Here is a 25,392-nt window from a genome sequence, read left to right as displayed (position 1 = left end):
TACCATAAAGAGGCGCAAAACTGCCAAAATCATGCAAAATGGCTACAAAGATGCACAGAACAGTATTTCCAAGACCGAAAGCTCATGCCTGAATAATCATATTTACTTGTTTACTGCGTACGTTATTCATTCTCCAAGGAGAGATCTGATGTGCCTCAACCATTGAATCAATGTCAATAAACCATGATATCATGTAGCTTAAATATCTGTAATCGTAGTGGCATTATTGAATCTAATCTAATTGAATCTTTGACAAATTAATAATTGTCTCGTTTATTAAACTAATGTTTAAATTTGTGAATAGTATTGCCCCAGAACTGGTCAGTCAAATGATTATTAGGGCCCGAGCACTCACAGAGTGAGCGAAGACCCTATTGGAATCCAAAGAACCAAACATTTTTTTTATTAGGGCCCGAAGCACTGACAAGTGTGTAGGACCATCTTGAAACCCAAGGAATTATTATTAGGGCCCGAGCATGGACCATGCGATGATACATGGCCCGCCCTGAACACATCCATGATTGACATTTTTTGCTTAGTCACAGCGCCACCTGTTGACAACAGGAAGTTACTGCTTCTCAATTAGCATTAGCCATTGCTACAAGGTAGCTAATTTCCCGCTCAAAATTGGTGTGGACTATGCAAACAACCTGGCCATACAACACTTTGAAGCTCAAACACCTACGTCTAATGCTCTCGGCATACGGATTCATCATTCGCCATCAAACAGGAAGTGGCTGTAACTCTCATATACTTTATCTGATCTGCTTCAAATTTTACATGTATGATCAGGGTTGATAAGATAAAGTATTATCTTATCTTAACTTATCCTCTTGTGCACACCCCTTTCAGGCAGGAGGGGGCTGTTCTTATATTAATAGTGAGGACAATGGTGGAGAGGAAAGTCAGACGGCTGCAGTAGAAAGAAGAACAAGAAACAGATTCATCTCTGGTGAGTGAACATTTACTGTTTCAGTATGAATCTATGATCTGAAGGGAGTATGCAGGCTGTGTGAAAGCTGAGTCAGCTCGGGTTGATGAAATGAAGATGGTTGATTCTTGAGTGTGTGTTGTTTGGGAATCAGGAAATGAGAGAGTCAGGCTGGAAAACACATCTTAAGTCACAGCTGAAGGTTTCAAAAGGCCCCTGGAAGTGATCTTAACTGTTGAGGATGACATGTGAAAGCTCATCAAGTCTTAAACCTGTGTTTGATTCCAGTCTTTCTTGTGTTACTACAAAGACACACCCACTGTTGTCCCGGAGTTATTTTTCCAGCAGGAATATGTCAAAACTATGAGAATAATGAGTTGGATTAGAGTCTGTGGTTTCCAATACCAGTGCTACTTTTGACGTTATCCATAGTTGTGCTTCTTTTGTGAACACTATGTTGAAAAACTCACTTTCCCAAAACACAGAAACTGCTAATTAATTCTCTATTCTGTGCAACGATGTGGCTGAAAAACAAAACAAGTCTCCTTTTAAATTAAAACATTTTACTTGATAAATTTCATTGAAAAAATATAGGGCCACTATTCTGATGATTGAGACATTTCTTTTAAAGCTGATATAAGAAAAAAAGTTTCCATCCTCTCAGATTTGAACACTCACTAGTCTTCTTAGTCCTTTGTAAAATTAAACTAAATATTTATCTGACACTTTCTTCATTTTCTTACATATTAAAGACCAAAGAGTTCATTATATTATCAGGAAAATGTTTGACATATTCCTAGATAATGAAATGATTGATTGCTTCCAGCTTCTCCTGCCCACATTAGGCCAAACTATCAGCAACCTGAGAGTTAGCCATGAGCTTAATAATGACGGTAATGCAAGACGAAGAAGCAACGTTGGACACTTGAGACCCTGTGTGACCGATGCTTTAGCTTGAGCTCTTAGCCTGTGTTCAGATGGGAATGCACCGACTCAGTTTTCTAACATATATGTTTCTATTTTTTTTGTGTATCTCTGCAGCCTCCTGACTCTTTGTGTGAACCATACCGGGGCATTAGAGCGTCAGCAGCAGTGATGGCAGACTCAGAAAAGATCACGCAAACTGCAGTGAAGGTGCTAAGCTGCGTGGAGAAAGTGTCCTCCTTCGCCTCCTCCTTCAACCCCATCTTCGGCATTGTCGCCTCCTTGGTCGGGGTGGCCCGCAAAGTACTGGTGGACGAAGAGAGCCACGCTCTGGAAAAGGACTTCCAGGAAATTAACTCTAAACTGGAGACCATCTCCCAAAAGAATCAGCAATGCCTGAGGAAGATCCGCATTGACGAGGTGAACGAGACCTACGGGAAGTACGAGGAGTACATCAAGCACCAGTACACCGCCTTCAACAACATGGTGGCTCAGGTGAAGAAAGATCCAGAGAACACAGAGCGCTACTTTGAGAAATATAAGGAGATCTACCAGAGGGATAAGAGTGATCTGAGTCTGGATGTGTACTACCGTGGAGTCATGGGCACCAGCCTGCTGTTTGGGAGAACCCTGCTGAAGGTGTACATGGACAACTGCGACGGCGACTTTGAGATCATGGAACGGCGCTGCTCACACATCGCCCACCTGTTCCACATAGGCCTCATCGCCCTGAAGGCCTACACGGCTGTTACCGAGGACGATGAAGAAGAGGTGCGGGAGAAGTGGGAGAAGTGGGCCAAGAGGGTAGTGCACATCCAGGACAAGATGCAGGAGGTGCTGAGTCAGTGCAAACCAAAACCAGAGTCCTCCTGAAGACGGAGCAGCAGAGAGAGCATCTCCTCTGAACTGTCAGCTGTGGACCAATCACAAAACTATAAATTGTCTTGTTGTGTAACTGTAAATGTATAAATGAGATGAAGTTTTATACACAGAAGAATTAAAAATACAAATGTACAAGTAAATTGTTGCTTATGTTGTATTTTTTTTATAAAAGCCATTTAATCTACTCCAAAAACAATCATTTGTACATTGAAAATGAGTTGATTAGTTAGTATAATCAAAATAAAGCTGTCTGTAGAACAGATTTTTTTAACACATAGTTAAGTTCAGAACGCATGCACACACTAGATGATTCTACGAGACCAGTGGCAAACAAAGACGTAATGCACTAAAAAATATATTTAAAAAAAATATACCTTGGAATTAAAAAAAATTCCAAGGTATATTTCAATCGCACCATAATGAACCAAATTGCAGTTATTGAAAAATGATGGTAACAAGCCAGATACTGAGTATACAGCAATAGATACTTTATATAGAATCATTTGAATTACAAAGAACGTCTATGATGAACAGATTCATACTTTTTTCAAACTGTCTCATTTTGGGGTTAGAAGGTGTGGGCTGCAGGTTACAAGAAGTTGGATCTGTTGTCTCTGGTCCTGCAAACAGACTTATGAACATGTTTAAATCCTTCACCGTGAATAAAACACAAACACAGAGAGCACACTAACTTAATGGACACTTAAAGTCACATTGTAACCATACAGTAATGAAGTTAATTTACATTTCACACCAACAGCTGTACAGTAATGAGAAAACGTCTCTGTGAATTATGTGCTGTTTAAAAAAAAAAGGTTGTTCTACTGTTTGGAGGATACAGTATGAGACATTCAACATAGAGCCAAAAAAAACAACACTAAAACAAAGCTATACACAAAAGTAGATCCTAATCTAAACTTAAAAATAAAAACTAAAGCTAAACGGAAATGGAGAACACACAGTCATAGCAAAATAAGAATCAAAACTATTAAAAAATACAAAACTATTACAACCTTGGTCCAGTTTCTTGAGTGTTGGAGGCCATTTTACTGAAGGCCATCTCTCCATCAATGCACTGTAGTAAAATAAACTGTTACTCTATGGCAAGCCCTTTTAACATTTAAGTATTAGCGGTAATAGCAATTGTAGATATCAAAAATTGCTTTTTCACATGTTGTAATTCAAAGTCGACATATCTATAATGACATTTTGACATGTCGCAATTCTAATTCATGATATCTACAACTCAATTCTCACTAGTAAAAATGTTAATTCTTGATATCAACAATTCTATTCTTACTAGTGACAAAGTTCATTTATGATATATACAATTGTTCTAACATTACAGATATCATAAATTAATTCTAGATATCTAAAATGCAATTCTTACTAGTCGAAATTACATTATTGATATCTTGACCTGGAATTATTACATGTAAGAATGTAATTACAAATATCTTGAATTAACATTTCAACATGTCAAAATTTAATTTCGACATGTTGAAATGTAATTTCCACTAGTGAAAACTAAATTGCTACTTGTCAGCCAGACTGTTTTTATGTTAAAAGGGCTTGCCACTGTTACACAGCAGATTGAGCAGGTTGGACACAGGAGCAGCCTCTTCCATGTTAACTGTTAAAGTAAAGTAGTCTGTGGAACAGAGTCACACAAACATGTAGTAGCCTACTCCCAGTGGGTCTCACCATGAAGAATAAGAATACCATTTGTTTGGAAACAATGAAAGTCCCGCACTGAGTCCCCCTCACCGCCAGAGTCCTCTGTTTCCCGACCAGAGCTGCTGAAATGAAACGTAACTCGATTCCTCTGTTTGTCTCTCTGCCCCAAGTTACAGGCAGGCCCACTACTTCAACCCAAACACACTCCTCACTGAAAGTTTAACCGCAGTGGATATATCGGCTGTTGACTGGTACATTTGACAACATGAATCTCCATTAGAGCTGAGAAAAGCAGTGTCTGGTCTGTTGGAGGGAAAGTCACGTAGTTTTTCGGTAAGTTTCAGCCGCTTCATCGAGCGAAAAAAGCGGGGGTGGAGAAGATGACTTTAGCATCCCGGCTACAGCTGCTGATTCTGTCTGACAAAGTTGTATTTGCTGTTGACAGGAGATATATCAAAGACTGGTTTGTTTCCAGCAGCACAGCATGACGTCTTAAAAAATAGCACATTATATCCGCTAGTAATGTTTAAACTGTTCAAAGACAACAGAGAGTTTGGTTTCCGGGGCGGAACCATCATCTCCACTCAACAAGTTTATATGCAAACTTACAATAGACCTAATATTTAACACAGGCAAAGAAAACAGCAGGGTATTTTTCCTTTATTACTTGTTTTCTGAGTTGTTATTTTTGTCACAGTAAAAAACGGTGAGGTTGTGTTTTTGACGTGTTCATAAAACATGCAGCCTACCCTGTGCTGATGGTAGAACCCGGATAAATACATCATAATAATAATATCCAGGTGCTAAAAGCCTCTCTCATTTTAAGCCACTGTGAAGAGTTTTTAGCTAGTTATGAAATAGCCTATATTGATATTGATGCATCTTTATTACCTACATGCGAAGTCAACCATCACCAATGAGAAGGTTTCCTATTTCTATACTTGATTTTGAATGTCCAGAAATGTGATAAACTACACACTGCCTCAGCAACCTGTTATGTATTTATTTGTCAAAGATTCTATTTGACCATTAAACATAAGCAGGATTAGATTTTGTTCTATTGTAAAGAATAAACAAATAAATAAACTCTACTTTCATGTGAGGACAAGATCAGCAGACATAAGACTTACTGCTTTGTCCACAGGGGGACGCCAAAATCAACTCAAACTTAAAGTTCCTCAGAGGAGCTTTAATTTTTTATGAGAACAGAAATGAAACATGAAGAGACTACTTTAGAAATTATGATAAAGTGGATTATACTTATAACCATATGTACTGTAGGTGATGCAGACAATTTTAGCTGAGCTGTTTTGTTTTTCAAAAGATATAATTATTATATATAAGTTAGAGGAAAGCAGCATGTGAGATGCTTAACTTAGAGAATGTTTAGTACTTTTTTTATTAATCGTGACTGAGCCAAGAATTTGATTTATATATATTTTTAACTTGTAATGTAACATTAGCCTACATATTGTATAACACATCAATAGATATTACCAACATACTCTTCACATAGCTGCTGCCTGTGGTTATTGTTTTATTCGCGACCTTGCTGGAATTAAACTGGATGTCAAGTCTTATCAGCACGCAATAACTCCACTACGATAACCTTACTCCCTCTGTGGTGATCTGTTTCAGGGATGCCTCTCCACAGCATTTGGCCCTTGTGGAGCATGATTTGTCAGGACTGAGGGAAAGTCAGCAGCATGGGCAACGAGGACAGCCTGGAGGATGTGTTCGTTGCTGTCATTCGCCCGAAGAGCCAGGTCAGCCTGAGCTCGAAGGAGTACAGAGCCAAAGCCTACGAGGTAAATGTGCTGGGTGTGACAAACAATCACATGCTGGACTCAAAAAAACATCTACATAGATGATCACACAGCCTTATTGGCTGTTTTTTAGTATAGTGTATTTAAATCAACTCCATATTTCCTGTGTGTGTGTGTGTGTGTGTGTGTGTGTGTGTGTGTACAGATCCTGCTGATTGAAGTGCCTCTGGAAGGGAAGGAGAAGAAAAGAAAGAAAGTCCTGCTGGCTACAAAGATCCAAACAGGAGGAGACAAATCCAAATCTATATTGGATTATGTTGATGAAAAAATCCGACCTTTATCCAATAACCAAGGCTTCATAGGTCAGTTCTCACACTCACACTCTCGTGGATGACTGACTTCTAGAGGGAGCTTGTGCACCTTGTTACTGACTGCACATGCCCTTGAGTTGACCTGTAAGTTTGAGAACCACTGATCTTGACTTGACTGAGTTTTTTGCTTTTAGGAAAGCGTGTTGTGCATATGAAGAAATTCCCCCTCGTCGGAGACAATGAAGGCAAAGAGGCATCTCTTTTTGTTGTGCCAGTCAGTGTTAAAGGTGAGTAAAAAGAAGAATCAAACTCACTGAAATGAAGGCATAGATATTGGGGGGAAAACGTCATAAGCTGTACATGCTGTAAATCAGATCCTTCTGAACAGACAACAGCAAGCCTGTCTACACTCCCGGCAGCCCGAGCTTCTACTGCTTCCAGGACATCATGCGGGTGTGCAGTGAGACCAGCTCTCACTTCTGCTCCATCACCTCCAAGATGCTCCTAGCCTTAGACAAGTGAGGAGAGATTTGAGAATGTGGTCATGGATGAGGCTTTTTCAGGGAGACCAAGATATAAAATGTGTCTCTTTTGTCTTCCACAGATGGTTAGCAGAGCAGCACACAGTGCCTCATGCCGTCCCTGCTCTGTTCAGACCAGCACCTGTGGAGCGGGTGAAGACCAACGTCAGTAACCCCGCCTATGGCACCGAGGGCAAACCGAGCGACGAGGGTCTGCACATGGGCTACACGGCTCTGGAGATCAAGAGCAAGATGATGTCGCTGGAGAAGGCGGACATGTGCATCCTCAACCCGCTTTACGGCTCCGATCTGCAGTACACCAACCGAGTGAGTGAGCTCCTTTCAGCCCCAGATGATACCTCATCAAACATGGATGGAGAGTTTTTGATGCACAAATTTCAAAAAATTAAAATTTGAATTTCCCTACCCATGCAATCTTTTGTTTGCAGGTGGACAAAGTTATCATCAACCCGTACTTTGGACTCGGGGCGCCCGACTACTCCAAGATCCAGATCCCAAAGAGAGAGAAGTGGCAACATGGTGCCAACTGTGTGACAGAAGACAAGTGAGGAGTGACTCTTGCATGCCGAGCATTGTTTCCCTGTTAAAGATACTGTATTAACATAAGTCTCTGCAGGGAGCGGCAGTGGGTCGATGACTTCCCTCTCCACCGCAGCGCCTGTGAAGGAGACGTGGAGCTGCTCTCCAAGCTTCTGGAAAGCGGTTTCTCCGTCAAGCAGCTGGACAGTGACCACTGGGCTCCTATTCACTACGCCTGCTGGTGAGTCCAGGAACATCACAGGAATCCAAATGTCCTATTTTGCTTCTTTTAGTTTGGTTCGTCTTGTCTGTATTAAGTTATGGTTGGGGTTTTTTGTGTGGTTCCATCCAGGCACGGTAAAGTTGAGGCGACCAAACTGCTGCTGGAGAAAGGAAACTGTAATCCCAACCTGCTGAACGGACAGCTCAGCTCCCCTCTGCACTTTGCAGCCAGGGGAGGACACGCGGAGATAGTGCAGTTGCTGCTGCAGCACCCCGAGATCGACAGGGTAAGAAACAGAATGAGGTCTTAACACAAAGTTTGCACAGCTGCTATGGACGATTTTCTGACGACCCTTATAATGATGACATTAAAATGAGTAAAATGCACCGTTTTAAAACTGTTCAATGTTATATCTATTCAAGAGTTACAGAAGACTGGAACATGTAGGATTACAGGGACTGTCTCCCTTAAAATAAGATCATTGTTATTTTTGCTTCAACTGGATCTGAATGCAAAAAAAATCATAATAAACAAGAGGGCTTGGACAGTGTTGATATGCTGACCACTCTACATCTCCTCCAATAGAATATTTGCTATTTTTCACTCCTGATTGTTTGATACCCTCAAGTTAAAAAGTAATGTTGTTATTGTGATTTCTACAACAGGAGAACAAAACTAAAAGGCCAACACATAGCCTCAGACAGCACACACACACTCTGCCATCTCTACAACCGTCTCCCCTCAGGCCACAGATCTCACTTTCCAGACTAATCGAGCCATGTCAAGCTTTGCTCCCAGCTCTATCAGACTCATGAACAAGTGATCTATTTCTTATTTATTTTTAACACCACTCATTTAACCACTTATAACAATTATTTATGACCCATTTATCATGCTTTTAATAGAGCCACTTGTGTGTGTGTGTGTGTGTGTGTGTTTCTGTTGTTGTTTTTGTGTCTAGCTGTATGCGCACTGATGCTCTTTTACACAAATGAAGTTCCTAACAGATAAATAAAGTTATTTGAATTTGAATTATATTTGACTTAGTTAGTAGCTGTGTTATGTTACAGACAGACAGGGTCTTTGACCTGGTGGTTATGGACGATGTCTTTACCTCTTGCAGCACATAGAAGACCAACAAAAGAGATCTCCTCTGCAAGTGTGTGAGGAGAACAAACAGAATGAATGGGAGGAGGCCATGAAGCTTTTGCAACAAGCAAACACCAAACCCGTGAGTTACACAGAAAACACTGAAGTTACTGTTGCAGACATGACACCAAACTGTGACCAGTTTAACAGCTTTATTTAAATTATTACACAATATGTATATAAGATTACCATTACTTCTACATAATTAGAACTATTTATGAAAGGCGCAGTGTCCAACTGTAAATTTGTTACATAATATTAAACAAGGTCCTTGTGTTAGTACATGATGGCAATAACTCAGCATGTCACTAGATGGCGCTATTTCCTTGGCTACATCCAAAATTGTCTTGTGGCTTGACATTTTTTTTCCACAAGAAAGCACTTAAACTTTATTTATTTTCATTGTTCATGTTGTGTTTGTGTGTTTTACAGTATGAGAAGGTGCGTATCTACCGCATGGACGGCTCATATCGCTCAGTGGAGCTGAAGCACGGCAACAACACAACAGTGCAGCAGATCATGGAAGGCATGCGTCTCTCACAGGACACCCAGCAGTACTTCACCATCTGGATCTGCTCCGAGAACCTCCGTGAGTTCACCTATAAACACACCCACACTGTAAAAAGTATCATATGTGCATTACTCCATTCAACTTCTTAGTGGAGACATTTTAACAAACTTTATTTTTTTTCTCCCAGAAAAGTCACACCGATGTTGATTCTGTGTTTTAGACCTGCAGCTGAAGCCGTATCACAAGCCCCTGCAGCACCTGCGGATCTGGACGGAGATCGTGACGGACCTTACGGTGCTGGATCCTCAGAGGGAATCACCTCAGCTCTTCCTCCGGAGAGACGTACGACTGCCTCTCGAGGTTGAGAAAAAGGTAGCTCACTTTAGAGTTTAAGAGACAAACAGGTGAAACTAGGAATATGTGACGGTTGAATAACTTTTTTTAATTGGTGATAAAGTGAACAAAATGAAACAAGAATATATAGACATAACAGACATGACAACTAAAGCGAGGACAAATACACAAAGACAAAAATAAATAAAAAATACAACAGATAAAATAGCAAAACATAAGCTTCAAAGCAACAATACAGACAAATACATTTGAATGAGATGAAGGTCAAGCAATGGTTTTTATGTTCAGGTAGTGTGTTAGAAAGGTGTGAATGTGTTCGTGACAGCATAATGCATTAAAGTGCGGAACTTAGTGGGGAGTAGCAAGTAAAAAAAAAAAAATATATATATATATATATATATCTATATATTTATAAATAAATGAAAAATGAGTTCGGGAAAGAAAAAAAAAAGTATATATGCATGTAAACATTAATGGAAAGAAAATACATTTATATAAATGTAATAATGTGACCATCATAAAAAGAGAGCTAATAAATATATATATAATTTTAAATATACACATACACACATATGTATCAATATAGAATGCGTATCAATATCATATACATGTAGTGAATAAGTTTACATGCATGCAGTTATTATAGAGATATACATGCATACACGTATACACACACACACACACACACACATAACCAATAACAAGCACAGTTGAATAACTTGCCAGGTGCTGCTCTCTGTTTTTGTTCCAGGTGGAGGATCCTCTGGCCATCCTCATCCTTTTCGACGAGGCCCGTCACTGCCTCCTCAAAGGCTTCTTTCCCGCTCCGGACAGCAAACTGATCACACTCGCCAGCCTCCTCCTGCAGATCATCTACGGCAACTATGAGAGCAAGAAACACAAACAAGGATTCCTCAAGTACAGCCCTGTTTCTGTTTATAAATACACTAACATATGAGCAATAATTTCTGTGTGAAGCTATTATTTTTGCATAGTAATAAAAATATGAAATTGTGTGTGAAATAGAAGACTGAATTTCTCTTTTTGTTTTCTTAATAGCGAGGAAAACCTCAAATCTATTGTGCCGATATCCAAGGTGAAAAGTAAAGCGTACCACTGGACAAACAGGATCCTGCATGAATACAAAGTATGACTGAAGCTTTTATTAAAAAATAAAAATAAAAATCTGACAGTGTTTTACTGAAATCCAACTGCTTGCTTGATTGACAGGTTTTTTTCTCCTCGTCTCTGACAGGCTCTGAGCACCAGCGAGGGCGTCAGTAAAGAGATGCACCACCTGCAGCGACTCTTCCTGCAGAACTGCTGGGACATCCCCACCTATGGAGCAGCCTTCTTCACAGGCCAGGTCTACACCAAGGCCAGCGCCAGCAACCACAAGGTCATCCGAGTCTACGTGGGGGTCAACACAAAGGGGCTGCACCTCATGAATATGGAGACTAAGGTATCGGCCATTTTTATTTTCTGTGTGTAAAACTTTGCGTATACGCTAAGTTTAATGTTCTAAGCTGAAAGGGAGATATTTAAAATGGAAAGAATATACTTCCTCAAGAGCAAACAATAATTGAATCTCAAATTCAGTGTATAATCGCTCTCATTTACAAAAAGTACATTTTTATGTAGGCAGTGTTTTAGGAAAATATTAAAGCTGGCTTCTGATGCACACATGCGTGGCAGTTTAATGTTTAGTACTGTAAACAGGAAACATTGTTATTTACTTTATTCTCAGACAGATTAACTCGTGCAGGGCGAAGAAAGGTGCTCAAAGTAATATTTTAGACACTTTTTTGATGCACAAAATGTCCCAATATTTATTTTATTATATAGGTATTGTATCCAGGAGAAATGTGTACATTTTCCATTTGATGTTTTGAGGCTTCCTTAAGAACAATATTTCACTTTCTTAAACCGCCTTTTGCTGCAATCAAAAGTTGTGATACTTTGTGTGGAATATCATGATCTTTCCAACCTTAAAGCTTCATGAGGAAAACAAATAAAGAGTCTGCAGGAAAGCTTAGATGAGGCTTCAGAGGAGAGGTTTGTTGTCAGGATTGGAGTTTAGAGAGAGCTATTCCTGAACGCACACTTTGTAGTGGCTTATCTTTGTGATGATTTCTGATATTCAGTTTTTAAGAGTCGAGTAAATGACTTCTTAGTTTGTTTTGTTTTGGGTTTTAACTGAATAGTATAATAATGTGTAACATCCCTTCACTCCCAGGTCCTTCTCATCAGTTTAGAGTACAGCACGTTCATGTGGCAGCTCGGGCATGCTGACCAGTACTTCCAGATACACAGCGGGGACAACAAAATGAACTTCATTGTGCACACAAAACAGGTAACTGTGCCGGGATGTTTATAGGCTGCTGTTTGAAATAGTTTCTTGTTTATGATTTACATGTGAAGTTTAAAGGAGCAGTCAGTAACTTTAACTTGTCCAGTATAGACGAGTATCATCAAGTATCAATGTTCTCAAACAGCCTCTCTTGTGCTCTTTCTTTCCCTTCAGGCTGGCCTTATTGTGAAGCTCTTGATGAAGCTGAGTGGACAGATGACTGCAAACGATAAAGGCATAATGGACAAATATGCATACGGCTGAAAAACTGTTGAATTCAACCACAGCTGCCAAAGATCCAAGTGCAGGTTCTTCTCACTTCTCAGCTGAACGCAATAACTCTGGATGAAGAGCAAACGTTAGCCTCTCAAAAAAAAAACACCTCCATTTTATAAAAGGATATCTGACATATATTTTGAGTGCATGTAAATATTGTTTATTTAATGTTTTGTTTTAATAAACTGAATGCAACTTCACCTTTCCATCAGAGCGTTTATTGTAAAATTCAAACCACATTTTCTTTAATTTTAAAGAATAAACAAAAATCTTATAAAGATTTAAAGGATTCAAGTTTAAAGGATTTGGAAACATGAAGAGGAATTAGTCGTCTATAGGAGAGAAAAAACAGGAAACATTAGTAAAACTTAACTTAATTTGTATGTTGTGTGTATCATTACGTCAATGCTGAAGTTTACTTAACTTAAAACTAATATTCAGGCAATACAATTATGTAGCTTTATTTTTCATATGTTTTTTTGTGGGTCTTCAGTTGGACATATTCATTTGAGCATTTAGAAAATTATTCGTTTACTCAAGTTATTGAATTTACCATTTTGAAAATATGTAGATAATACCTTTAGTTTATTCTCCAGTGTTGAATATGTGCGGCCAAATTTCCTGCAATACTTTTTTAGTCTTTAATAACTTGCCAAATTAATAAAGTCAAGTTTAACCTTTTATTCTAGATCTGAAGGTTTTCTCATGACCTCAACCAAAGAGCACTGTCTGTTTTTGTCCTACTAGTTCTAAGAAGCTTTCCTGTTCCTCAACCTTTTTAAATAAATGATTAGTGTTTATAGTTGTCATTTATTTTTCCTTACCTCTCTGTAACACTGTACGAGTCATGTTTATTCACATACAGTCACGTATGGAGTTAGATCGGTCTCAATATTCACAAATGCACACGGAAGGATTCACAAATGTATTTCAATGCACACACAAATATATTCCATTCTAAACAAATGTAAAACAAATCCACAGCTGAATCTGATTGGCTACAGACATTTCCCTGCTGAAAAAAATGCATTTGTGAATCTAACCACGGCAGGGGAGTCTCAAAAATCCCACACACAAATGCAGTGTGGTTCACAAATGACAAACAGTTTGTATATTTGTGGATTTCTATTACATATATACAAAACTATAAATATTTCTGTGTGAATCAGAAATACATTTGTGAATCTTATTTTTTTATTTGTGGATTTGTTTTACATTTATATAGAATTAAATATATTTGAGTAACGTGTTGCAATGAGACAAATGAGTAAGACGTCAATATTCAATAACTTAAAATCAAACACCATCAACAGTCCATGTCGCAGTGTTTTCTTCGGCCTGCCCATGAGCTGCATACAGTCTTTGGCCCTGCTGCAGTGACATCATATAGCCAGACATCGGTTCAGGAACGAGCGACCAATCAGAGCGGCGGCCGGTTGATGGACACGCGGTGAATAGCCAATAGGAAGCCTGCACTGGTCAGGCGGGGGCAGGGCGAGTATTTACAGGTAGAGCTGTAGAGGAAATATTATAAACCAACCTCTAACATGATCATCAGAAGGACTGCTGTTCCGATGGACGTTTAAATGTGTGATCATTAATCACACAACTATCAAGCAGATTTCCTCAAGACCTAAAGTTGTTCCGGTGATCGGTGGTTTTGTGGAGAGGAAGCAAAAAATGACTCTGCATCTGTATGAACTGAGCAGCAAACTGCTCGGGGAAACAGTCGGGAAAGTGTCTGACAACCTGACCTCGGTGGTGCTGGCTGCCTCTGTCATCACTCTCACCATCGGTTACATTACTAAACTGCTGCTTAAACAGTCCAACACCGACGAGCATCTGGTAAGTAAGAGCAAGACCTCCGTTGTTGTTGGAACACATTTTACTATCTGTACATCATCTTATAATATATCATGTTTCTCTCCTGCAGAAATACCCACCTTACATTCCCTCCAGCATCCCGTTCCTGGGTCATGCCATTGCTTTTGGGAAAAGTCCCATTGAATTTCTTGAAAATGCCTATGAAAAAGTAAGTATTATAGTAAGCTGTGATAAAACATTTGAAGACATTTTCCCTCTTGAATCTGTTGGATGACTTCTTAAGAGAAAAATGCTAAAGTAAAAATGTCTGCTGACCCTTTAAAATGTGGGTTTGGCTGGTTTTCTTAGTATTCTTTTCTATGTCTATATAATGACTCTAAACCAACCGTCACTGTGAATATACACATATGTATATATATATTATTTAATTTAAATGATCAATCTACACACACTTATTTATGTAAATACTGTAATTTACATCTTAATTGACTCATCTGTCACATAACTGCATTTTACTTATCATGTTACTTGAGCATCTTTTTCACTATTCACCACTGCACTGTTTCATATTTAGTCATGTAAATATTAGTCTTTTCTTATTATGTTTATTGTTGATATTTAATGTTGTACCTGTTCATAAGAGAACACAGTTCACCAAAGTTAAATTCCTTGTGTGTGTAAGCATACCTGGACAATAAATCTGATTCTGATGTAATGATACATATGTAGGTTTTTTACTTTAAGCATGATCAAAAAGGCATTTATATTATTTTCAAAGTGTATCTAGTACACATAGGGAACCGATAATTTCAGAGCCGATAACAGAACTACCTGTAAGGTATAGTGTATTTAAAGTTCCCCACATATGGGGACAATTAGATTCATTTTCACCTCACCCCTCTGATTATTTCTGTGATGTCATTTTTTGAACCCCTGTGTCTCTGCAGTACGGCCCTGTGTTCAGTTTCACCATGGTGGGGAGCACCTTCACTTACCTGCTGGGCAGTGACGCAGCCACGCTGATGTTCAACAGCAAGAATGATGACCTGAACGCTGAGGACGTCTACTCCAGACTGACCACTCCAGTGTTTGGCAAAGGAGTCGCCTATGATGTCCCCAACCCTGTGAGTTCACCTTAAAAAGATTTATTAATGAATACATCAGAAAGAAACCAATCAGGGAAAGAGATAAGACATAGTTATTGCTTGAAAATGAATAATTTTGATATAAAATCTGCTAATTTAAGACTTTGTTTTTGGTTGCAGATCTTTCTGGAACAGAAGAAGATGTTGAAGACCGGACTAAACATCGCTCATTTTAAGGAACATGTGAAAATTATCGAGGCAGAGACTGTAGAGTATTTCCAGAGATGGGGAGACAGCGGGGAGAGAAGTAAGAACCTTCAATCACCTGAAAGAATTCACTTAAATCCAGAAAGTTTGCAGAAGTATGCACAGCTTATAAGCGTGAACATTTCCCCTGTTTCAGATCTGTTCGAGGCTCTGTCTGAGTTGATCATCCTGACTGCCAGCAGCTGTCTTCATGGGAAAGAGATCCGCAGCATGCTGAATGAGAGAGTGGCTCAGCTTTATGCCGACCTGGACGGAGGATTCAGTCACGCTGCCTGGCTGCTCCCCGGCTGGCTGCCGCTGCCCAGCTTCAGGTAGGACGGTCAATGCCAACATCTGCCACAGGATGAAGCTGAGGCTGAATTTACGAAGTACACTCTATATTAAATTACAAGAGAGGAGCTTTTGTTTTATGGGTAAAAAAATGACTAAACAAATGTTATTCTTTTAGGAAAAGGGACAGAGCACACATAGAAATCAAAAACATCTTCTTCAAGGTGATTCAAAAGCGCAGACAATCTGGAGAGAAAGTAGACGATATCCTTCAGACCCTCATCGACTCTACATACAAGTAAGTTTGATTCAATATCCCTTTATGTTATCTGTTGAACAAACAATGGCTTGTTTTCAGTTAATAGCTCATGCTGCAGAATCCAATTTTTACCTTTTTGTTTACCTTTTGTGTTGATCGCTGGACACATGCAGATATATTTTTATTTTTTCCAAAGGCTATTAAAGGGGTACTTCATCCATTTGCATTAATCTTTGTATCATTAGAAACCTGGTAGTATTTTTGAATGGTCGTGCATCCCGCCCTCATTTTCCCCTGAGATGGGAAATCTCTGAAAAGGAGCTTCCAGTGACGCAAAAATCGTCATTTTGCGTCACTGGAAGCTGTTGTGGTTAGCGGTGTGAAACTACAGTGTCGGTGCTCTCACTGTTTATCTATGGACACAGACATAGTCTGTTTTCTGCCAGGAATTTCCAAGATACCAATTCCTTCTGGAAGAAATCTCTGAATCAGTTGAGGAAATGGTCTTATGTGTTGAAGTAAATATGTCTGTAAATGTTTTTATTACTATATTTCTCCTGCTATACTGTATATTTTGGAGAAACTGTATCGATCGAATTTCCCTCTGGGATTAATAAAGTATTTCTGATTCTGAAATTGAGGACCTTAGTGGGAGTGGCCTGCGGTGCTGTGCATTCTGGGATTTGGTGTCTTTCATCCACATGAGCCAAAAAGACACTTTCTGCCTTTTCAAGGCCAAGAAGGCACCAACTTAAAAAATGTATTTCACTTTTCTACTACATACATGACCCAATGTCAATACAGATTCATGTTTCAACGGGTCAAGTATCCCTTTAAGTGTTTTCCCAAGATACTGCAAGGTAGAGTTTTCAGTTTTAGAGAGGGTTTATGTTTCTAAAATCAAGTGAATACACTTTTAACTCCAGAGTTTTCATTAGAAATACATTCAAGCTGATAAACCGAACATCATGACAGATAGTAGGTTTGAAATTGATTCCTCACTGTTCAGTGTCTGTTGCTGCTTCCCATCAGAAAAAAAATATCCCCATTAGGTTTGAACAGATGCTAGAACAATTGTTCAGTTTTAAAGTAGATATATTTTTAACCCCTCAGAAACGGACAGCCCCTGAATGATAACGAGATCGCGGGGATGCTGATCGGTCTCCTCCTGGCGGGTCAGCACACATCGTCCACCACCAGCGCTTGGATGGGTTTCTTCCTGGCCAGAGACAAAGACCTGCAGGAGCGCTGCTACGCTGAGCAGAGAGCCATGTGTGGAGAAGACCTGCCTCCACTCGACCTCGACCAGGTGAGGCGCGCTGACGTGCAGGCCTACATGCAAAACTCTGATCATATAATCACCTTTATTATCAGGCTAGAAATGATTGAAAACATCTCTAAATGATCCATAAAAACAACATCATAGGTTTTACACTTTTTAATATGAACTTTTGATTAAAACAAATGATTTCAGGAAAAAAAGGGTATCATGCAACACGATAATAAAGTGAGACACAGTGTCATAATTAAATTAGCATGTCTAATTCAGTAAGCCATAATACAAAAACACCCTAATACACCCTGGCATCTTTTTATCTATAAAGCCCTTACTGGAAAGCTTCCATCATATATCACCTCCTTGTTACAGCTGAACCCTGGTCCATTTTTAACCCGCTCGAGAGAGAGAGGTTGGTTCTCCAGGTTCCTCATGCCAGGACTGACCTGGGGAAAACTGCTTTTAGTGTTACTGCTGCAAACTCCTGGAATATTTTACAACAGGACCTGAATTTGAGCACTTTTATCCCTTATGGACACTTTAGAAATATTATTTTTAACCGCCCAATACCTGACTGTAGCTGTTTTATTTGATTTAATTACTGACTTATCACTGTAGTCATTTCAAATTTTTAAATTATTTTAGAGTATATATTTTATTCTTCTTATTGCTCTTTTATTGATTTTATCTAATTTCTCTTTGTTTATCATTTATGTATGTTTTCTCAGCATCATTGTAAATGAGGGTCGCCCTCAATGACCTCTCCGAGAACTTAAATAAAGGTTGATGATGAAGACGATGATGAAATGTGCTTTTGTTAAATTCACTTTACAGATATGTTCTTAATAATGTCTTAATGTCGTTCTCAGCTGAAGGATCTCAGCTTGTTGGAGCGCTGTTTGAAGGAGACTCTTCGCCTCCGCCCGCCCATCATGACCATGATGAGAATGGCTCGCTCTCCTCAGGTATAAGAACGCCTAACCACAATCTAACTGGCCTGCTCAGTTACATTTGTCCCATGTACAAGTCCTGCTTGATTTCTAAAAGTTGACATATCTGTTATCTACTGTCATCATCAGTAGATAACAGTCAGTTTCACTTTTTAATCATATTGTTCCTGTTTCTTTCTGTCCTGTCAGACTGCAGCAGGCTACACCATCCCTGTGGGCCACCAGGTCTGTGTCTCCCCGACTGTTAACCACCGTCTGCAGGACACGTGGGTGGAAAGGACAGAGTTCAACCCCGACCGCTACCTCAATGACAACCCGGCTGCAGGGGAGAAGTTTGCCTACGTGCCCTTTGGAGCTGGTAAGAGTTTTATATTCTTTTTTTCCAACTTTATTGGATTTCTATTTCATGTAAATCTCTTTGAGACAGACCCTGTGATATCAGGCTATTGGAAAGTTGACTTGATTTATAAATAGGTTTGACTTGGCTTAATGCATTGTTGAAGTTGTATAAAGTGTCTTGCTTTTATTTTGCTATCATTTGCCAAAAGTCCTGTTGTGCAGAACAAAATGTTCAGAACAACCAATTAACAAAAAGTTAAATTATGAGACATTCTGTTAAGGTCAGGAGTGTCTTTTCAGTGTAAAAAGAGTGGTATTCATCAAAATTCAACAGAAGTGATACATTTTAGAAGAAAACAAATTCTGTATAATCTATATAAGCTCCTTCTTTTTAAACTGGCCACATGATCAGTTAACCTGTTCCTAAAAAATAATTTTAAACTGTATTTTGTTGTCTGCTCATCAGGCCGCCATCGCTGCATCGGGGAGAACTTTGCCTACGTCCAGATCAAAACCATCTGGTCTACTTTAGTGCGCATGTACGACTTTGACCTGGTGGACGGATATTTCCCGACAATCAACTACACCACAATGATTCACACGCCTCACAACCCGGTCATCAGATACAAGAGGAGGAAACAGTGATGGAGAATACTGGGAGGAGAAAAAAGACACAAAGAAGCAAACAAACATCAACGTTTTGGAGAGAAGCTCGGAATTTCTGGGACTTGAATTGAGAAACATTTAAGTGAATGCACTTTGCTCTGCTTAAGTGTCTTAAACTTTTCCTTGTTTTTCTCAGAATGTCAACATGATTCAGCGTTATAAGGATATTAGATCCTTCATTGCTGAAAACTCACTAAGGAAGCTAGAACGACACTTGAAGAGCACAGACCTCTGATAACAGTCCAGACGTCTTTGGTATCAATATATGCAAGTGCAACCACTATATAGATGTCCACTTGTTAGGCCTGGGCGATATGGCCTAAAAATAAAATCAAGATTTTTTCACACACAAACCAAATAACTGTTGTACTTCTGGATAGCAGGCGGTGTGAGCGAGGATACCAAATCAACAACCAGGTTGCAGTTTTCTCAGTTGAAACAGAAATGTATCCGAACAGAAAAAAACTCTCTCCTCACAGCCTTCTCAAAAATGACACACATCCACCAGTTTACTGATGTCACACACATTAAAATATCCTGTTACCTGTCCTCGTGGGCCAATCAGAGAGGAGCGCTGTAATCAGTGCCAGATTGACTGCAGGTGTAATCAATCTCACCTCCCAATGGAGTGAATGAGATTTAAACATGATTGAACAAAAGACAAAAAAATGTCCAAACTTCCCAAACAAACGCATACAAAACATTCAACATGATACATGACGTAAACATTCTGTTTGCTTTCACTTTCACTTTAACTAAGAAAAAAAACAAGTTCAATTCATGAATTAGTTCTAGTCACTTCAAAGTCATAATAACCAAAATGACTTACATCTTTCTACATAAACATTGATATTCCTCTCGGCCTCAACATCAACATTTATCAAAATAATCTTAATTTTACCATCGGATGGTATGCTTCATAACGTAATCGATTTTTGATTTGATCAATAGAAGTTAGCAAAATCAAACTGACTTCCCCTTTAAGAATTCATAAAGTAACCAGACTTTCTCTTTAGGGGTTAAAGGTTAAAGTGCACTATGCAGTTTCAGGGAACAGCAAAAGTAGAGATGAGTTGGAGCAATTTCAGTTAACACATACCTGGGATCACCCAGCCTCTCTGAAAGGGGAGGATGGGAACCACAGGAACCCACAGGAGCAGCACAGTTGAAGATTTTACATAAACCTGGTTTATTGATCAAATTGATTTATTACTTATATTAGATGGATTTTGATTGCTTGTATGCAAGTTGGATGTGATCTGATTCTACCCTGGGTTCATGCTACAGCCTTTCACCAAGTTGCATGACATTCGGCCAGTAGATTTCTCTTAATTGTAGTAACAAACAAATTAATGGAACCAAAAACTGATTTTTTTTGGTAGGAAGATATTAAAAGCAAAACAGTATCCACGGGATAAGCCCACGGTGCAGCTGAGGGTCATCAGGTTTTGTGGGATGTTACGACTCTGTCACAGATAATAAAAAATCTCAGTCAAACATTGAATAAGAAGATCCAGGCTGCAAACACTGCGATTCAGAACAATGGATATCTGAGGTGGATCAGGATCGCTTCTATTTTTTTTATATGAGGAGCTTCAGACTTGATCCTTGGTGAGTTAAAGATCAACGATCTCTCAATCCGTAGGCTTTTTAATTTTTGTTTCACTGGAGATATGTGAAACTATCTTGCATCTGAATCTGTGTTTTGTTCTTAGGTTCAGGTAAAGACTTTGTTATGTTGAACATTTTTCAATAGTTATTCCTTCTTTCAATAAAAAAAACTACAAAAAAATATCTTCTGTCATAATTTATTCAAATAAGCCATTGTAAGTAGAGTTTTGATGTTTGTGTATTCTACTTGTGTTCTACATTATTTGGTAAATTTTGATATAGACTATAGACTTATCACTAGTTATTACTTAGCCATCCAGTTAGTCCACTGTTAGCTTCCATGTTGTTGATCCTGCAGCAGTCAGACGGTAAATTTGGATGAAAGCATCTGCCAAATACCTAACCATAACCATAACCAGCGGTGGCTGCACAACGCTGCCTCTACTGGTTGTTCAGGGGAGGGCGTATTTGCAATCAAATTCTGGGGTATTTATTTGTGGACTGCAGTGTAAGAAAGTCTCAAAATTATCCAGAGAAAAGCCCAAAAGCGATCCACAAATGCAGAATCCACACACAAAGTCAAGCATATTTATTTTTTAAATCTTTAAAATATATTTACAAATACACGTTTATTTTTACAAATTAGTTTATTTATTTGTATGTCACAATTTTATACATATCATTTCGATATGTATAAATCTTTTTCAGACAATCTCTATCTCCATATGAGAACGCCTCAGAATCCCCCGGGAGGAGTTGGAAAACGTTGATGGGAAAAGAGAGGTCTGGGTTGACTTTCTTAGCCTTTTGCCAATGCAAACCGACACTGATTACGGTAAGCATTAGAAAATAGATGGAGAATTAAAGACAATAATTCAACAAACATGGACTGAAAGAAAGTTATTTCATTTAAACTTTTGTAAACTTTGAGTATCAATGAAACAAACCATCAAATTAGATTTATTTATTTATGTATTTATTTATTTATTTATTTATTTATTTATTTATTTATTTATTTATTTATTTATTTCATATTTCATTTATTATTATTATTATTATTATTGTTGTTGTTATCATTATTATTTTAGTGTTGTATCATTTCTAAATGGCCAGAACTCAACTTTAAACTTAAAACCCATAAAATAAGGTTCCTTCCCCCTCGAGCGAGCAAGGAAAAACTTCCCCCAAACCATTTAACAGGTCAAGAAGGAAGAAACCTTGAGAAGGATCACACAAGAGGGGACCCCCTTCCAAGGTTGAAGGGCACCTAGTGGGCAGGATGACAAAAAAAAAAATTACAAAGTCAAAATGGGGTTACTGGTTTGGCTGTTTGGCTATTACACGGCTGTATACGATGAGAGTAAAACCGTGTTCACAAGGGCCGGTGTGGTTATGAATTAAATCATTTTTGTCGACAGCTAACCCTTGAGTGCCTCTAATTTTTTCCCTCGGTGCTGGTGGTATTGTGATGTCTACCCATGGAGCCTTTGGTACTTTGGGCTTAGCTGGTGTCATTTTGGGCTGAATCTTTTTCTGAATTTTTCGCTTCTTGATCTTTGGTAATTTCTGCATTGTGCTAATGCTGTCTGGTTCTGAAGTACTTGGTCCTGAAGAAGTTTCTAGTACAAGAGGGCTAGCTTTGAGTTTTTCTTGCAAAACCTCCCTTTTCATTATTGCCCCTTTCCTGGGTTTATTTGTGAAATCCTTACCCTTATCTAAATACAGCTGATCTCCTCCCGTCCCATTCTTTGGACTAGGTGGACTAACATACTTTTGTGAAACTATTGGTACCGGGATATTTAAAGGTTGAAAGTGCTTACTGTCTTCAGTTTTTTCCTGAATTTGTGTCACCATGCGCTGGGGGTTTTCTGGTGTTTTCTTTACATTGTCAGAGGTTGTCTCTAAACGATTGCTGGGAAAACTGACGGCTTTGGATTTTGAAACTGATACAATTTTAGGTGTTGAAACCTTTTCCTTATCCGATGTCACTGTACGCTGGGATTTGTCTGGTGTCTTACGGAAGTTGTCAGTGTTTTTATTAAGGGGTTTTGAGGGCACACCGACAAACTTGGGTTTTGAAACTGATCCAATTGCAGGTGTGGGAACCTTTTTCTGAGTCGACGTTGATATGCACTGCCGTTTTTCAGGTATTCTAGGGGCATTGTCAGTGGATTTTTTTAGGGACTTGGAGGGCAGACTGACTTCCTTGGTCTTTGACCCCGACACAATTTCAGGTGTGGGAACCTTTGTCTGAGTCGACGTTGATATGCACTGCCGTTTTTCAGGTATTCTAGGGGCATTGTCAGTGGATTTTTTCAGGGACTTGGGGGGCAGACTGACTTCCTTGGTCTTTGACCCCGACACAATTTCAGGTGTGGGAACCTTTTTCTGAGTCGACGTTGATATGCACTGCCGTTTTTCAGGTATTCTAGGGGCATTGTCAGTGGATTTTTTCAGGGACTTGGGGGGCAGACTGACTGCCTTGGACTTTGACACACTTTCAGGTGTGGGAACCTTTTTCTGAGTCGACATTACTATGCGCTGTGGTTTTTCAGGTGTTTTAGGGGCAGTGTCAGTGGATTTTTTCAGGGCCTTGGAGGGCAGACTGACTGCCTTGGATTTTGACCCTGCAGGTGTTGAATCTTTGTTCTTAGTTGGTGGCACCTTATGCTGGGATTTGTCTGTTGCTTCTTTGACATTGTCAGTTGTTTCCTTACTCTGCTGTTGAATAGGTGCCTCTACCCATGATACTCTGGGTGTCTTTTTTTGTTTTTTCTGTGGTACTTGTCTCCCAACTGTATTTTCCAAAATGTGTCCTGTAGAAGACGGCAAATCTGGGGAGAGAGTCTTCAGTACATTCTTTACCTCATCCGGAGATGGCATACAATGAGATACTGCAGATATCTTTTTTGTAGTGGTGGTAGAAGACTTCTGACTTTTCTTCATTCCCTTCTTGAAATTTTTCTCTGGAAAAGAACATTTTAAATTCCAAAAATTTCCAAAATAATGAAATGGAATTTTCTTAATACGATTTACATCTCAGATTCTAAACTGGCCCACACCTTCTACAAAGCAATGATTAATACTTAATACCTTGAATCATCTTGCCTGAATTATACACTTATTCAAAAGTTATTATATATTATGTTAGCCTTTTAAAATCAATCTAAGAAACCTGAAATTGATTTGTATATTACTACTTAAATTACTCAAGTGACTAGCTCAGGACACCAAAAATAAGTAAACTTAAATAAAACATATGATATAATGGAACAGTAGCTTACCCCATAGCTTGTGCTGTCTCAAGATGATGATCTTGGGATCCATTTCTGGCTGAGATTCTCGATAGCTGATCAATTCTGTAAAATACTGAAGTAAAAATTCATGGAGGTTGTTTGGTTGTGAGAGGCTGACTGCTCTTGTAACACATTCCAACTCACTCTGAAGTCCGTTTTGATACAAACTCTCAAAATTCATTTTTAAATGTCTTTTAAAGTTGTCTTAAATCAAAGTAAGTATACTGACTGTGAACTGTTCTAACTACTGTAAACTGCCCAACTGACTATAAACTCGCCTATTAACTGTGTTCTGTCTGAGCTTTGCCTCTCTTGGAGATCTATGTCATAGAATGCTCAGATCAAAGGCCTGATGTCATAGAATGCTCAGATCAAAGGCATGATGTCATAGAATGCTCAGATCAAAAGCATGATGTCATAGAATGCTCAGATCAAAGGAATGTGCAACAGTCCATTGGATTTTTTTTGTGATAATTGAAAAAACTTTATTCATAAACATTATCCCACACATTACAATTATGTTACCTTAATTGTGTAAAGCTATGTATAGGTATACATAGCACACACCAAACGCACAAAAGTCAACGGAATGACCATTCATAAGAGCAGTCGAAAGTCACTTCCGGCTCGCCAGAGTAACCACGCCCCCGTTTGGGTGAAAACAAGTCCTGAGAATGTATCGGCAGTAGATTAGAAAACACTGGTAGCCGTGCGATTAAACCTATGGATTAAACGCGATTGCGTAGCTTTTTGTACTTCAAACTATTTTAAAAACACAATTTAGTATCGGGCTTTCATTTACAAAGGACAAAGGAGGGTAAAAGAAGAGCTCTGTTTACATTTTTATTTCTCAACAAGAAGTTTTTTTTTTTAGATTATAATAAATGGTGCAGAAAAATCAGAAATATACATGTTAGTCAATTGTGTGTGTTTTGGTGACTATTGCATTGTGTGGGGGACTTATACATGATATAGAAAGAAAGATATTACTAGCTATTTTGATCTACTGCAACGTTTCTGTGTTTGGATCACAATATATTTTTGGGATCTTTAGTGTCCCCTGGTAAACTGGAGATTATGAATTGAGAAGTTATTTAGAATGGCCTCTTCGGCTTTCCATAGTTTTTTTAATGT

At 38.8% G+C, this 25,392-nt stretch overlaps 3 protein-coding genes across 3 annotated transcripts; all 3 read left to right on the top strand.

Annotated features, from left to right (window-relative positions):
* The first annotated feature begins 802 nt into the window (after positions 1 to 802).
* Positions 803 to 2,877, top strand: LOC109994998 (protein rapunzel-like). Its single transcript, XM_020648547.3, has 2 exons — positions 803 to 952; positions 1,973 to 2,877. The coding sequence occupies exon 2, from the start codon at positions 2,027 to 2,029 to the stop codon at positions 2,726 to 2,728; it is 702 nt and encodes a 233-aa protein (XP_020504203.2). The 5' UTR covers positions 803 to 952; positions 1,973 to 2,026; the 3' UTR covers positions 2,729 to 2,877.
* A 1,677-nt stretch (positions 2,878 to 4,554) lies between these two features.
* Positions 4,555 to 12,615, top strand: krit1 (KRIT1 ankyrin repeat containing). The gene is made up of 17 exons (XM_020648551.3): positions 4,555 to 4,747; positions 6,053 to 6,222; positions 6,386 to 6,542; positions 6,686 to 6,778; positions 6,880 to 7,009; positions 7,096 to 7,339; positions 7,462 to 7,577; positions 7,650 to 7,793; positions 7,905 to 8,061; positions 8,899 to 9,006; positions 9,357 to 9,513; positions 9,656 to 9,807; positions 10,541 to 10,707; positions 10,849 to 10,936; positions 11,045 to 11,251; positions 12,026 to 12,142; positions 12,314 to 12,615. The coding sequence occupies exons 2-17, from the start codon at positions 6,121 to 6,123 to the stop codon at positions 12,401 to 12,403; spliced, it is 2,229 nt and encodes a 742-aa protein (XP_020504207.2). The 5' UTR covers positions 4,555 to 4,747; positions 6,053 to 6,120; the 3' UTR covers positions 12,404 to 12,615.
* Positions 12,616 to 13,940: 1,325 nt separating this feature from the next.
* cyp51 (cytochrome P450, family 51) lies at positions 13,941 to 21,145 on the top strand. Its single transcript, XM_020648620.3, has 10 exons — positions 13,941 to 14,260; positions 14,349 to 14,447; positions 15,187 to 15,363; positions 15,505 to 15,631; positions 15,728 to 15,902; positions 16,040 to 16,159; positions 17,234 to 17,429; positions 18,266 to 18,361; positions 18,536 to 18,704; positions 19,152 to 21,145. Exons 1-10 carry the CDS (start codon positions 14,096 to 14,098, stop codon positions 19,328 to 19,330), a joined length of 1,503 nt encoding a protein of 500 aa, XP_020504276.1. The 5' UTR covers positions 13,941 to 14,095; the 3' UTR covers positions 19,331 to 21,145.
* The last annotated feature ends 4,247 nt before the right edge of the window (positions 21,146 to 25,392 follow it).

This window comes from Labrus bergylta, chromosome 19 (assembly GCF_963930695.1).
Source record: "Labrus bergylta chromosome 19, fLabBer1.1, whole genome shotgun sequence".
NCBI lineage: Eukaryota > Metazoa > Chordata > Actinopteri > Labriformes > Labridae > Labrus > Labrus bergylta.
Note: the sequence above shows the minus strand (reverse complement) of the source record. Positions and strands in the feature narration are given on the sequence as shown.